At 48.4% G+C, this 12,611-nt stretch overlaps 1 protein-coding gene across 1 annotated transcript; it reads right to left on the reverse strand.

Annotated features, from left to right (window-relative positions):
• Positions 1 to 418: 418 nt before the first annotated feature.
• On the reverse strand, positions 419 to 12,092 carry Dnajb13 (DnaJ heat shock protein family (Hsp40) member B13). The gene is made up of 8 exons (XM_076843988.2): positions 12,025 to 12,092; positions 8,247 to 8,350; positions 7,078 to 7,239; positions 4,295 to 4,452; positions 3,220 to 3,333; positions 1,871 to 1,984; positions 1,202 to 1,278; positions 419 to 594 (listed from the first exon to the last, which is right to left on the reverse strand). The coding sequence occupies exons 1-8, from the start codon at positions 12,090 to 12,092 to the stop codon at positions 441 to 443; spliced, it is 951 nt and encodes a 316-aa protein (XP_076700103.1). The 3' UTR covers positions 419 to 440.
• Between the last annotated feature and the right edge of the window lie 519 nt (positions 12,093 to 12,611).

The raw sequence follows: 12,611 nt of genomic DNA on the forward strand, positions 1-12,611 counted from the left end.
AAAAGATTGTGTGTCATGAAAAGTCATCAGAGCTGAGAACTCAGAGGCCACACAGCCCTGCCTGTGCTTCTAAGGTGGAGCAGCAAGGCCCTGAATCCTCAGGGACCTGCCCATGAAGCCAAGTGTCCAGCTTCTTGATATCCACAAGAAGGTGTCTACCAGGAGGGCTGGGGATGTGACTCAGTGGTAGAGTGCTTGCTGGGCTCATGAGGCCCTGGGTCCCATCCCTAGCACTACAAAAATAATAAGAAGAAGAAGTAAAAATAAAAATGTCGAGCAGGAAGCTCCTCCCCAACACTCTCCAGGGTGAAAATGGAGGATAATACATCTTTATTATGTCAGCTTAGCTTCCCAGCCCTCCTCCCTCTCCTCAGCCCTGCACTGTGGGGCCGGCGGGGTCAGGCCTGGAGCCCTCTCCTCCACTGCTCCAGCCCCCCACGTCAGGTCAGCAGTGCCTGACGCAGCATCTGCTTCTTTTGAGGTGTGAGGCGGGTGGGAAACTGGATGTCAAAGAAGATGAAGAGGTCCCCCTTCTTGGTGGGGTCCTCAGGCAAAGGCATCCCCTCCTCTGGCACCTTCTTGAAGTACTTGGGACTGAAGGAAGAAAGAAGGGAGCTGAGGGGTCACCCTGGAGCAGCCCCTGACTGGCCCACCCCACCCCAGGCTCACATAGACACAGGAATGGGCCAGCACCCCAGTTTCCACCACAGGGTGGCGCTCAGCAGCAAGACTGGGTGGGAGAGGAGGCTGACTTGTCCCAAAGGGTGCACTGCCTGGAAGACCTGTTCACACTAGGTCTCTGCTGGAGGGCCCCAGGAGTCTTGTTTTAAGCATGGGCGACAGTGCAGGGAAAGGGGTGGGGGTGTGCCAGGCTGCTGAGCAGAACTCCCAGGCAGAGGCCTTTCTGAGAACTCTAGTGAGAAGTTTGGAGGGGCTGAAGACAACAGCGATTGCCCAACACTGGGGCCTCTAGTCTTTCCGTGGCTTCATGGAAATTAGAAGAGCCGTTCCTTTTGCCAGGTGAGTGCAGCCCACAGCTTGGCCAGAGTGTGGGTCCTCCATCTTCTCTCACCCTCTCGGCAAGGGACCCCTGGGCTGGGTACAGCCTGCACAACTGTACTGAGCGGACTTTGTGACTCTACCCTCTAAGTACCAGGCCAGCCCTCTCTTGTCTACCAGGGCCCAAAGCAGATGGACTCACTGGACAATGTCATTGATGGGGATGTTGAGTAGACGGTCATCTAGAGTCTTCACCTCCACAGTGCAGCAGGTGAGGGCCTGGGGGGGGGGGTCAGGGCCAAAAGATGGGAATGGGGAGGGTCACCAGGGCCATCCTACCTAGAAGGCACTTGATGAGCCTATCTGGTGCCAAACCTTGAGCTCAGCACTAGGGAGACAAAGGCTGTTCGTGAACTATCAGGTGATGCCCAGGTCACAACCTGCCCTCCAGGAGTGCACAGTCCAGTAGGTCAGATGGAAGTGATCTAATTTAAGGATTTGACAGAAATGGAAATAATGGAGTCTGTGGGCCCAAGGAGGGGCCCCTTGCCATTCTGGAGTGGAGGATGGCTCCACATGGTGGCAGCAGTTGACAAGGGCCTTTGTAGATGAAGTGGGCAGGTGGCATTTCAGGCAGAGGGCCCAGGAGAAGCAAGAGAGCCGAGAGGCAGCATGTGGAAAGAGCCCGGGGGAAGGCAGGGGGACAGCAGGCAGGGGGACAGCAGGCCTGTGCACAGACCCAGCACTGCCCAGAACCACACAATGGAGACCAATAGGGAGAGGAAGTGGAGAGCCATGTGGGGGCGGGTGTGGAACTCCCAGGACTTAGTGACCGGGTGAGGGGGCCGAGTCCAGGCTGGTGTCCACTCACCTTGCCCAGAGGGATGGGATACACAAAGAGGAGGTTGTCGTTCTCCCTGCGGAAGCGAGAGTGGAGCTTCTCCTTCACGATGAAGATGATGTCAGCTGGGATGATGTTGGGGCCCTGGGCAGGAGAGGTCAAGGGGTGACAAGGACTAATTGCCTGTGTGACTTGGCCAAGTTCCCGCCTCTACTTGTCTCCATGTCTTCTGTCTGTACAGTGGGGAGATCAGATCAGGATTCTGGAAGTGCACAGAGACCCTGCTCTGGAAGCTTACCCAGACAAGTCTCCCTGAATTATATCTCAGTTGAGCAACCCAACATGGAAGCACTCAGCAGGAGGGGAGAGGGACTTCCTCAGATGGCAGTGGGAACACTGAGCTGGGTCAGGCAATGCCTGCACATCTTTGTTCTGTGAGGAACTCAGAAGTGACACCCCTCATCCAAGCTTCACCAAGTCACCAAAAAACTGCGGAGGTCTCTTCTGGGCACAGGGGACTAAGGAATCAAACCAGCCCTTTCCATCTAGAGAGCTCCCAGTTGGATGCTGAGCTAGACACACAGTGAATCTTCAGCTATTTTGAGGCCAGGATAAAGGGAGGCCAGAGGCAAGGGCTCCTAGGAGGTGCTGACTCATGTGGGGTGACCAGGGAAGGTTGTCCAGAAGGGGAACATACGGGGTGGGCCCTTAAAGCTATTTTTTCTTTTGTTTGTTTTTTGAAGTGAGATCTTGCTATGTTGCCCAGGCTGACCTCAAGCTCCTGGGCTCAAGAGATCCTCCTGCCTCAGCCTCCCAAGTAACTGGGGTAACAGGCACATGCCACTGTGCCCAGCTTGGAGGGTCCTTTTTGGAAGATGTATCATAGGTGAGAAAGGGGCAAGAAGTGCAGGCAGAGGGGCTTATCTCTCTTGGCTCTGAATATTCCATTGCTCTGCCTCTTCTCAGCACTGTAGGACTCAGCATGCCTAGGACATTTAATTTTATATTTTGATGAACATAAGTCTTTGATTTAAAATTATTACTTGTAAGTGGTTCTGGGGAGCTCCTATACTTGGGCTTTATATAGAAAAGCATTGAAGAAAATCAGAGTACTGAGGGTAAGACTGGGTTCAGCTCTTGTGCTCTTGCCCTGAATAAGTTCCTTCCCTCTCTGGGCCTCAGTTTCCCACTCTGTAAAATGGGGATAACCCCTAAGCTGCCTACTCACAAAGGCATTGTGAGGCTGTGTCCCTGGGAAAGGACATTAGAGGTCATCTCACCAGGACTCCCTACCAGACCAAAATCATTGTCTCTTTCCCCTTGGTCTTCCCACCGCTTGAGCCTGGTGACTGATGCTAGTCAGCCTCCCTCCCTCTCACCTGGTCCCCTTCCTTCTCAAAGGTGATGCGTGTGCCCTGCCTCCAACCACACTTCACGTCGATCGTCAAGATCTTGTCCTTGATGGTAGAGGAGTACCCATCCTCATTTAGCACCTGCAGGGAGATGGTGGGAGGGGGCGCACTCAGATCCCATGAGCCCCCTCTGCACACGTGAAAGATGCTCTGCAGAATTTGTACTCAGGCTCAGACCCCTAGGGTGGGGAGGACCTGCCCTGAGCCATTCACACACCCATTTGTTGCCATTGGAGCTAAAAACTTGTGACTCTAGGGTGGCAGGACATGTCCTAGTGCTAGAGCTGGGGTCAGAGAAGCCATGAGTTGATCAAACTCACAATTCCATCCCTGGCCACTAAAAAATGCACAATGAAAATGTACTCAGTTCCTCTCTCCAAATCCCAGGCATCCTGAACTTTAGCCTCTGGCAGTTCTCTTAATCCCAAAGGAAAAAAGAACACGGAAGTCAGCAGATTTGACCCTGACCCAATGCATTCCCCATATGTTGTCCATCCATCCCCAAGCACTTGCCCACAGGGGTGCTATCTGTGGAAGGCATGTCCTCTGCTGCCTCTGCTGGCAGAAACTGGCACATAGGACAGAGTCAAACCAAGGACTGAACTCTGGGACTCACAAGGGTCTTCTTTAACCAGTGACCTTGGGGACTGTCCCAGCCAACCCTCTATGCCCACATGGCTCCCTCTTACTGATGAGGCAACCCCTCATGAAATCCTGGGGGCATGTTTTGGTAATGCCAGAGAGTGCAGTTCACAGGAGACTCCTCCCACTTCCCACAGCGAGGGGCTGATCTGAGAGGAAGGGGTCCTACCCCAGTAAAGGGCTGCAGGGGGGACTTCTGCTCTAGGAAAAGAAACAGGCTAGTCCCCTCAGTTGTCCCAAATTTCAGATCCTAGAATTCTAAGATCCTAGGTCTCACAATCGAAGATTCCATCAGAAACCATTCCTGAGTTCTCTAGTTAGGATCGGGAAGAAAGTGACCGGGGCGGGGGTGGGGTGTAGAGGGACAGTGACTCCCAGAAGGAGCAAACCAAGTACTCACTCTTCGGGAGATCTTAATTTTTTTAGTGCAGCCAAAGAATAAGTCCTCCAAGGACAAATAGAGGTCCCGTTCAATGGGGGGATCCTGCTTCTTGACCCCTCGGCCTCGGAGCCCCCCAAAATTTAAATCCACTTCACTTCCATCTGCATCAAAAAATTCTATAGGATATAGGGAGATGAGTAAGAAAAACTGGGTCCAAAGACTCTGATTCTCACCTTCACACACATCTCTCTCTCTCTCTCTCTCTCTCTCTCTCACACACACACACACACACAAATACACACACACTCCCCACCCCCGTATTTCCTCCAATCTCTTAGTGACCCAAGTGTGACACCAGCACCCCATTCCCACCTCTCAGACTGGTCAGATCAGGACTCTGTCCTCCACTGCAGACCAGTGAATATCATTCCTTGTCAGATCCCAAGAGTGGGCCCCACTCCCACTTTGGACTGCCCTCCACCCCACCTACCTCCCTACAATTTGGGGAGTTACCAACTCAGGCTATCTCACGATGTGAGGCACCCCCTCTAGTGGCAGATTCTGGTAGTGCCAGAAAAGACTCCTCTTTTTCCAGAGGGTCAGAGCTGAGTCCTCCCTACTCCTCCCCAGGTTCTACTTCCCCTTTTTGTCCAGTCCAAGACCACTAGAGATGCCAGACTCAAGTTTCTATGAAGTTTTCAGCTGATATTAAGAAGGAAATGCTGGTCCCTGGCAAATCTGAGCGGCCACCAGCATACCCCAAAGTCCTCTTTCTTCAGCTTCATTGCCCAGCTCTACAACCTTAGCCTCCCCCCATGCTCCCTGCCTGTGCTCTTCCACCTGAGTGCAGAGAGGGAGCCACAGCCCAGCCCAGCCCCTGAGGTGCTGTGCAAACCTTCAGTTCTGTCTGCAGGATGGGGTAATAATGCCTGATCTGCTTTCTGCCATTCAGATGATAAAGACCTAAAACTTGCTGAGAGCTTACCCTGCATAGGGCACTGTGTTCAGCATTTTTCATTTTTATTTGGCTTATTTATTTGCTTATTATTTATTATTTTTGCATTGCTGGGGATCAAACCCACGGCCCTATGCACACCAGGCAAGTGCTCTACCACCTAGTTACGCCTCCAGCCCTTCAATTTTATTTCACTGGGCTGGAAAGGCCACAAAAAATTCTCACACTCCCACAACTAGGAGAAGTTGACCCGCGTCACAGGACAAGTTGACTACAGGAAAAAAATTCTAACCACTATGCTATATTGTTGATGTGAAAGCCCTTCATCAACTATAGACAGGAGTCACTGTGATGCACCCTGTCTCTCGTGGTTAATGCCATGGAATGAACTTCACAAGTTAAAATAATGCAGTGACCTTAGGCAGTGGGTGCAGTGGCTTCACACTGTGTCCCTGTAAGATGTGATGGTTCATCAAGAGGCCTATGAACTAGGGGTTGGGGTTGTAGTTTAGCAGTAGAGAGCTTGCCTAGCATGTGTGAGGCACTGGGTTTGATCCTCAGCACCACATATAAATAAATATTTCTTTAAAATAAAAAGAGTCCTGTGAACTACCTAGTTCCCTCTTGCAATACTAAATTTGTTTGTTAACCCAATACCTACTTTATAGCAGGTAGTAGATATCCCAAGAGCAAGGCCACAGCAAACCCAGCCCCTCAGCTCTACAGGGAGAACAGACATAAGAACCCTGGAGTGGAGCTCTGTGGCAGTATAGTCCCTGGTCACACTGCCTAAGGAAGCCCCAAACCCAGAGGCCAACTTTCCCTTACAATAAGCACTGGCCCTGAAACTCTCTTTGCTCCTTTTTTTTGGGGGGGGGGCACCAGGGATTGAACCCAGAGGTGCTTTACCACTGAGCCTCATCCCCAACCCTTTTGTTTTTATTTCTTATATTGATACAGGGTCTGCCTAAGTTGCTTAGGACCTCACTAAGTTGCTGAGGCTGACTTTGAACTAGCGATTCACCTGCCTCAGCCACCAGAGCTGCTGGGATTACAGGTGTGCATAAGCCTGAAACCGATTTCTGACTAATACACATCTGTACAATGGAGTCTTATGTGGTCATTAAAAGGAATAAAGTAGCCAGGCATGGTGGTCCACATCTATAATCCCAGCTACTCAGGAGATTGAGGAAGGAGGATTGCAAATTTCAGGCCAGCCTGGGCAACTCAGAAAACCCTGTCTCAAAATAAAAATTTTAGGGCTGGGGTTGTGGCTCAGTGGTAGAGCGCTTGCCTGGCCGTGCGAGGCCCTGGGCTTGATCCCGGACACCACATAAAAATAAATAAATAAAGGTATTGGTCCAGCTACAACTAATAAATAAATATTTAAAATAAAATAAAATAAAAATTTTAAAAAGAGGCTGGGGATATAGCATTAGCCTAATGTGTTTACTGCCTTGGGTTCAATACCCAGTGCTATAAGGGAGGAAAAAAAATAATAAAGTAGATCTATAGGTAGCACAATGTATTGTTGTATAATCTCCAAGATATCTTAAGTTTAAAAATGTGTGTATAATGTAGTCTGATTCCTTAAGAAAATAAAGAGCTAACATAAAAATGTGCTCATCAAGGCATAGAAAACTTCCAGAAGACCGCTTCTGGAAAGGAAATGTAGGTCTGGAATTTATTTCTTTTTCAATAAATTATTTTACCCTTTAAAAAAAACAAAACATACTCTATATGTATTTCTTAAGGTGAAAAAGCAAAACAAAACTACTTAGAGAAAAGCGTCTTTTTTAGCCATGTCCTTTCCCAGTGAGGCAAGGAGACGGGGAGGATCTCTTACCACTGAAGGGGTTGTCTCCCCCAAAGAACTCATGGAACACCTTAGCAGGGTTGCCGTGGAAGACGTAGCCAGTTGTCCACGGGGCCTGGGATCCAAACTCCAGGGGAATCCCGCCCTTCAGGCCTTCTTCTCCGAACTTGTCATAGATGGCTCTCTTCACAGCTGTGGGCAGGAGGACCTTGAGGAGGGGTACAGCCTTGGGGGCTAAAAGCTTAGAGGGGAGAGAGGGAAGGAGGACCTGGGGAAGGAGATGGGACAAAACAACCTTTTCCAAGGGGCTTGCGGCTCATCCCAGAGTCTCTGGAATGAGATCCTAGAAGTTGGAGGTGACTTTCATTCTTGAGTGGGCCTAGGGATCCCGACAGCCCAGAAGAGAGATGCAAAATAGATTTCCGGGGGTGGGGGGGGGTAGGGATTGCGTCAGGCTACAGACCTGGGGTCGGCCTAACTCAGTCCTCACAGCTACTGTCTTCCTGGGAGTCATTAGAATCCTAGAATCCTGAAATTTTTGAATCTGAGAATTCTAAAGCCTCCAGATGCTAGCTTTCGAGGCTATCAACGTCCTGAAAACCCAGCCCTGGAGAAACCCTGGTGGCCTCCTAGCCTTCCTGTGCAGCCTGCAGAAGCAGAGTCTCCAGGACCATCCCCCAGGGAAGCCACAGAGCACTGCCCTGTGCTGGGGCTGTGAATCACACTTGCCCCACGCTTCTGGCTTCCCTAGGACAGAGACTTCTGAAGGAAGACTCCTGGCCTCTCTCTGCCCCTTAATGCTCCTGCTGTCCTTGAGGTGATGGAGACTCGCTCCTCAGCCAGTCTGGGAAGGGGAAGTGGCACCCTGCTCAGCCTTGGCCTTCTTCCCCTTGGCAGCCAGCATTTCCTTCCACTCCTCTCCTGGGGGAAGGCTCCATCTTCCAGGCGTGGGGTGTGGGGAATGTGCCCCTGCTCCTGCCCTGCCCTGGTGACCCTGCACACCCATCTCTCACCTTAGCTTGTGTCCACTGAGACAGGCGATTCTTTATATTCTCAGTTTGTTTAGATACTGGGCAGGGAGGACAGATACTTATTCTCTAGGACCCCCTCAGAAAACTCAATAGTCTATAGAGACTTAAGGGACGACCTTAAAGGAGGGGATGACAGAAATCTCCTGGAGCAGCCTCATGGTCACTCACGGTCACTCAGCACATCATAGGCCTCTGCTATTTGCTTAAAGGTCTCTTTAGCTGCAGGGTCACTTGATTTCAAAGGGTGGGTCTTAAGGGCAAGCTTCCGGTACCTAGAGGAGAGAAAGTGAGTGTGAGTCCTAACAGCTGACCCATTCCGGAGAAGCATGGCTCCAAGCAGGTGCCACTGTCAACTGTCTAGCTATGAATCAGGGATGACCTCACAGGCTGCGGCAGCCACCAAGATGCACTGCTTAGAGTGCCTTGAAGAGAATCTGGTGTAGGGATGTAGAGATCGTGGCCAACTGGCAGCCCCAGGAGCTGCCCTGTGAGCATCTATTCCCCAAGCTCTCCCATCCAATGCCTAGGTTCACCTGCTTTCCTGAGAGGGCGAGAAAGTGAAGTCGTGGCTACTGTGACACTGAGCGGGTCCTTAGCTGGGGTGATTCTGTGTCCTGGGTGCTTCCTTCCTGCCTCCTTCTCTGTACTAGAGATGGAACTCAGGAGTGCTCACCTGTGAGCCACCATCCCAGAGCCCCCCTACACACACACACACACACACACACACACACACACACACACTGCTTTTTTAAAATTTTATTTTGAAACAGAATCTTGCTAAATTGCCGGGTCTGGGCTCTAATTTATGATCTTCCTGTCTCAGCCTCTTGAGTAACTGGGATTACACTGCCCCTCGTTAGAGATGACCAGATTCCTTTTTTTTTTTGACAGAGAGAGAGAGAGAGGTTTTTAAATATATATATTTTTAACGTTTTCAGCGGACACAACATCTTTATTTTATGTGGTGCGGCATGCCAGGCGAGCGCGCCACCGCCTGAGCCACATCCCCAGCCCAGATTCTTTTTTTTTTTTTTTTGCAGGGTCTTACTCCAGCCTTGCTTTTCTTCATTATATAACTTTAGTGGGATTTGTTTGTTTTGTTTCTGGTCCAAATCAAGGTACTACCATGGGAGAGTATCATGTCTTAAAAATTGTTGTAGGGGAGAAGAGTTAAGGGCTGTTCAAAATATAGGCAGCTCTGTGGCTGGGTTGTGACTCAGAGGTAGAGCCCTCACCTAGCATGGATGGGGCCCTGGCTTTGGTCTTCAACACCACATAAAAATAAATAAATTAAAGATATTGTGTCCAACTACAACTAAAAAATAAATTAAAAAAAGAAATATATTGGGCTACGGCTTGGGCTCAGTGGTTAGAGCACTTGCCTTACACATCTAAGACACTGCGTTCGATCCTCACCACCATATAAAAATAAATAAATAAAATAAAGGTATTGGGTCCACCTATAACTAAAAATATTTTTAAAAAATAAAAGAAAAGAAATATAGGCAGTTCTTTTAATCACTGTGTGTATGTGTGTGTGTGAGAGGGGGGAGTACTGGGAATTGAACCCAAGGGCACTCTAACCATCACTGAACTATGTCCCCAGGCCTTTTTATTTTTATTTTGAAAAAGGGGCTCAATAAATTACTGAGGCTGGCCTCAAATTTGGGATCCTCCTGTCCCAGCCTCCCAAATCACTGGAATTACAGGTTTGTACCACTGTGCCTAGCTTACACATTCTTTTTTTTAATGTTTATTTTTTAGTTCTAGTTGGACAAAACCTTTATTTTACTTATTTATTTTTTATGCGGTGCTGAGGATCAAACCTAGGCCTCTCACGCTAGGCAAGTGCTCTACTGCTGAGCCACAACCCCAGCCCTCATCTAATCCTATTTCAATGCCACAACAATCCCCTCCCCTTTTTTTTTTAGAAATGAGAATCAGATTTAGAGAGGTTAAGTGATTTGCCCATGTCCCACAGCAGCAGGCAGGAGAACCTGGATTCAAACTAGGCTTGCTTATCCTTCTGCCCTCCAACTGCTCTGCCTCTTGGTAACCTTCTCCTGAATGGGTCCCATTGGACAATGACATGACCTAGCCAGTGCTGACTGAATTGTTCTCAAATTGTCTCATGAGTTTGTCTTGTTGTCCAACCATGCTATGGACTCCTCTCACCCTCCTTGGGTCCCCTACAGGACCTGGCCCGGAGATGAGCCCACAGATGGCACCTCTAGAAGGGATGGTTTCTGACTGCTGGCTCTGCCTTGGGATAATAATGGCACTTGCCTCTCAGGGTCATTGTGAGGAGTCAATGAAATATTGATGAAAGTTCTCCCGATTGCACCTACACATTCAATGAAATAAGTGTCCTCGACTGTTCCTCCTCTTTGCCTTCCAGTGACCCAGTGAACTGCCAGTTTCAATCCCTCCTTTCCCTGAAGCTCACTGAAGAGGTTTTTGTCCTTCTTCAAGCCTTGACTTCTGTGTACATGACCACGACAGCCTCCGAAGGTCTCTCTCCTTCCAGTAGAGGCTCCTCTGCACCGTGCTCTTTCCCTTTTCTAACAGTCATCATAGTTGTGCTGTAATCAATATGTGTATTCACCAGCAAATTCAGGCTGCCTGAGGGAAGGGGACATGTCTGTCTGCTTACAGTTAGATCTCCACACTGCTTCCACTGCACCTAACCTATCTGGTCAGTGCTCAGCAAATAGTTGTTAAATTTTTTTTCAAAGAAAACAAGAAAAAAAATTAAAAGATCCAACAACAAAAAAATTTTTCCAGCTGGGTGTGGTGGTGCATGCCTGTAATGCCAGTTATTCAGGAGGCTGAGGCAGGAGGATCACACGTTCAAGAACAGCCTTGGCAACTGAGTGATCCTGTCTCAAAATAAAAAGGGTTGGGGATCTAGCTTAGATGTAGAGTGCTCCTGGGTTCAATTTCCAGTACTTCAGAGTGTGTGTATGGGTGTATACACATTTTTTTTTTTCAGAAAAATGTACTTACTCCTAACCTAACATTCCCCCCACACACTTTGGGAAAGTAATGAGGATTGAACCCAGGAGCACTCTATCACTGAGATACATCCACAGCTTTTTTTTTTTTTGAGACAGGATCTCACTACATTTTGTTGTTGTTGTTCTTTTTAGATATAGCTGACAATAGAGTGTACTTTGACATATTATACACACATGGAGTATAACTTACTCTAATTAGGATCCCATTCTTGTGGTTGAACATGATGTGGAGTTACACTGGTGGTATATTCATATATGAAATAGGAAAGTTATGTCTGGTTCATTCTACTGTCTTTCCTATTTCCATCTCCCTTTCCTTCCCTTCATTTCCCTCTGTCTGAGCCAATGAACTTCTATTCCTCCCATTCCTGAGGCTGGCCTCAAACTTGTGATCCTCCTTCATCAGCCTCCTGAGTTGCTGTGTGCACCACCACACCCAGCCAGCCTCAATTTTCTTAAGAAAGGACCAAAAATTCTCTGCAACTTAGAGATGGAGTTTAGTCAATGACAAAAAATTCATATGAAGCAAGCAGGAGGCCTGTGATTCAATCCCTGGTACCACTAAATAAATTAATAAACAAATGATGACCAGAATGAAATCTGTAACATATCCACATCATCTGGCCAGTTCACTCCCCTGTTTACAATCCTTTGGTTCTCCATAATATTCAGGATAAAGTTCAAATAGTTCCTTTGTCCCCACTTCATTGCTAGGAAAGCTAAAGCACCCAGGAGAGGACAATGTGGCACAGAGCATAAAGGGAGATTTCCATCCCCTTCCCTGGACCAGCTCCAAACCAGGATAAAGATATGCAAGAGAAGAATCAGGCTCATCTTGCCTGCTAAGCTATGCAGGAAAGCTGGGCTAGGAAGGGGTGAGGGTGGGGCAGCCTGCACAGGCCTCAGGCCTGGTTCCCACTTCAACTTACGCCTTCTTGATCTGGGCATCCTCTGCATTGTGAGTGATCTGGAGCACAGAGTAATAATCCTGGCCCATGGCTGGCAGGCAGTGAATCCTAGTACTCCTTAAACTCCAGCAGGGCTGTTAGTTGCATTCCTTGGTTGCTCCTGACAACTGCCCAGGGGCACTCTGGGAGTTGTAGTCCTTCCTTCCTAAACAAACCACTAAATTGGCTTGGCTCTCAAAGAGGAATGAAAGGACTGGAATAACTGGGGCTGCTTCTGTGACCCTGGTCATTCAACTCAGAAACTGGAGCGTTACAAAGTCCCATTTTGCTCCACTGTATTTTTATTTTTAAAAAGAGCAGCAATTACTTTTTTTGTTTATTTAGTGGGTTTTTTTTTTTTTGGGGGGGGGGTTATTTTTGGACATGGAACCCAGAGCTTTGCCCACACAAGGCAAGACTTCTACCACTCTAAAAGTTTTCAGAACAAATGCGTTTGGCAGATTTTTTTTAAAATGTACTTTTTACTTTAAAATAGTTTTATATTTCCAGAAAAGTTGTAAAGATAGATGAGAGAGTTCCCATATCTCACATTGTTTCTTTTATTAACA

Source organism: Callospermophilus lateralis, chromosome 2 (genome assembly GCF_048772815.1).
Source record: "Callospermophilus lateralis isolate mCalLat2 chromosome 2, mCalLat2.hap1, whole genome shotgun sequence".
In the NCBI taxonomy this organism is placed as follows: Eukaryota; Metazoa; Chordata; class Mammalia; order Rodentia; family Sciuridae; genus Callospermophilus; species Callospermophilus lateralis.

What these genes read in the sequence shown, in the direction of transcription:
- Dnajb13 (XM_076843988.2), bottom strand. Translation starts at nt 12,092, where the DNA reads ATGGGCCAGGATTATTACTCTGTGCTCCAGATCACTCACAATGCAGAG. An exon ending in GGGAGACAACCCCTTCAGTG is followed by an intron (nt 4,453 to 7,077) that starts GTAAGAGATCCT and finishes TATATCCTATAG; the next exon opens with AATTTTTTGATGCAGATGGA. An exon ending in ATCCCATCCCTCTGGGCAAG is followed by an intron (nt 1,279 to 1,870) that starts GTGAGTGGACAC and finishes CCCCCCCCCCAG; the next exon opens with GCCCTCACCTGCTGCACTGT.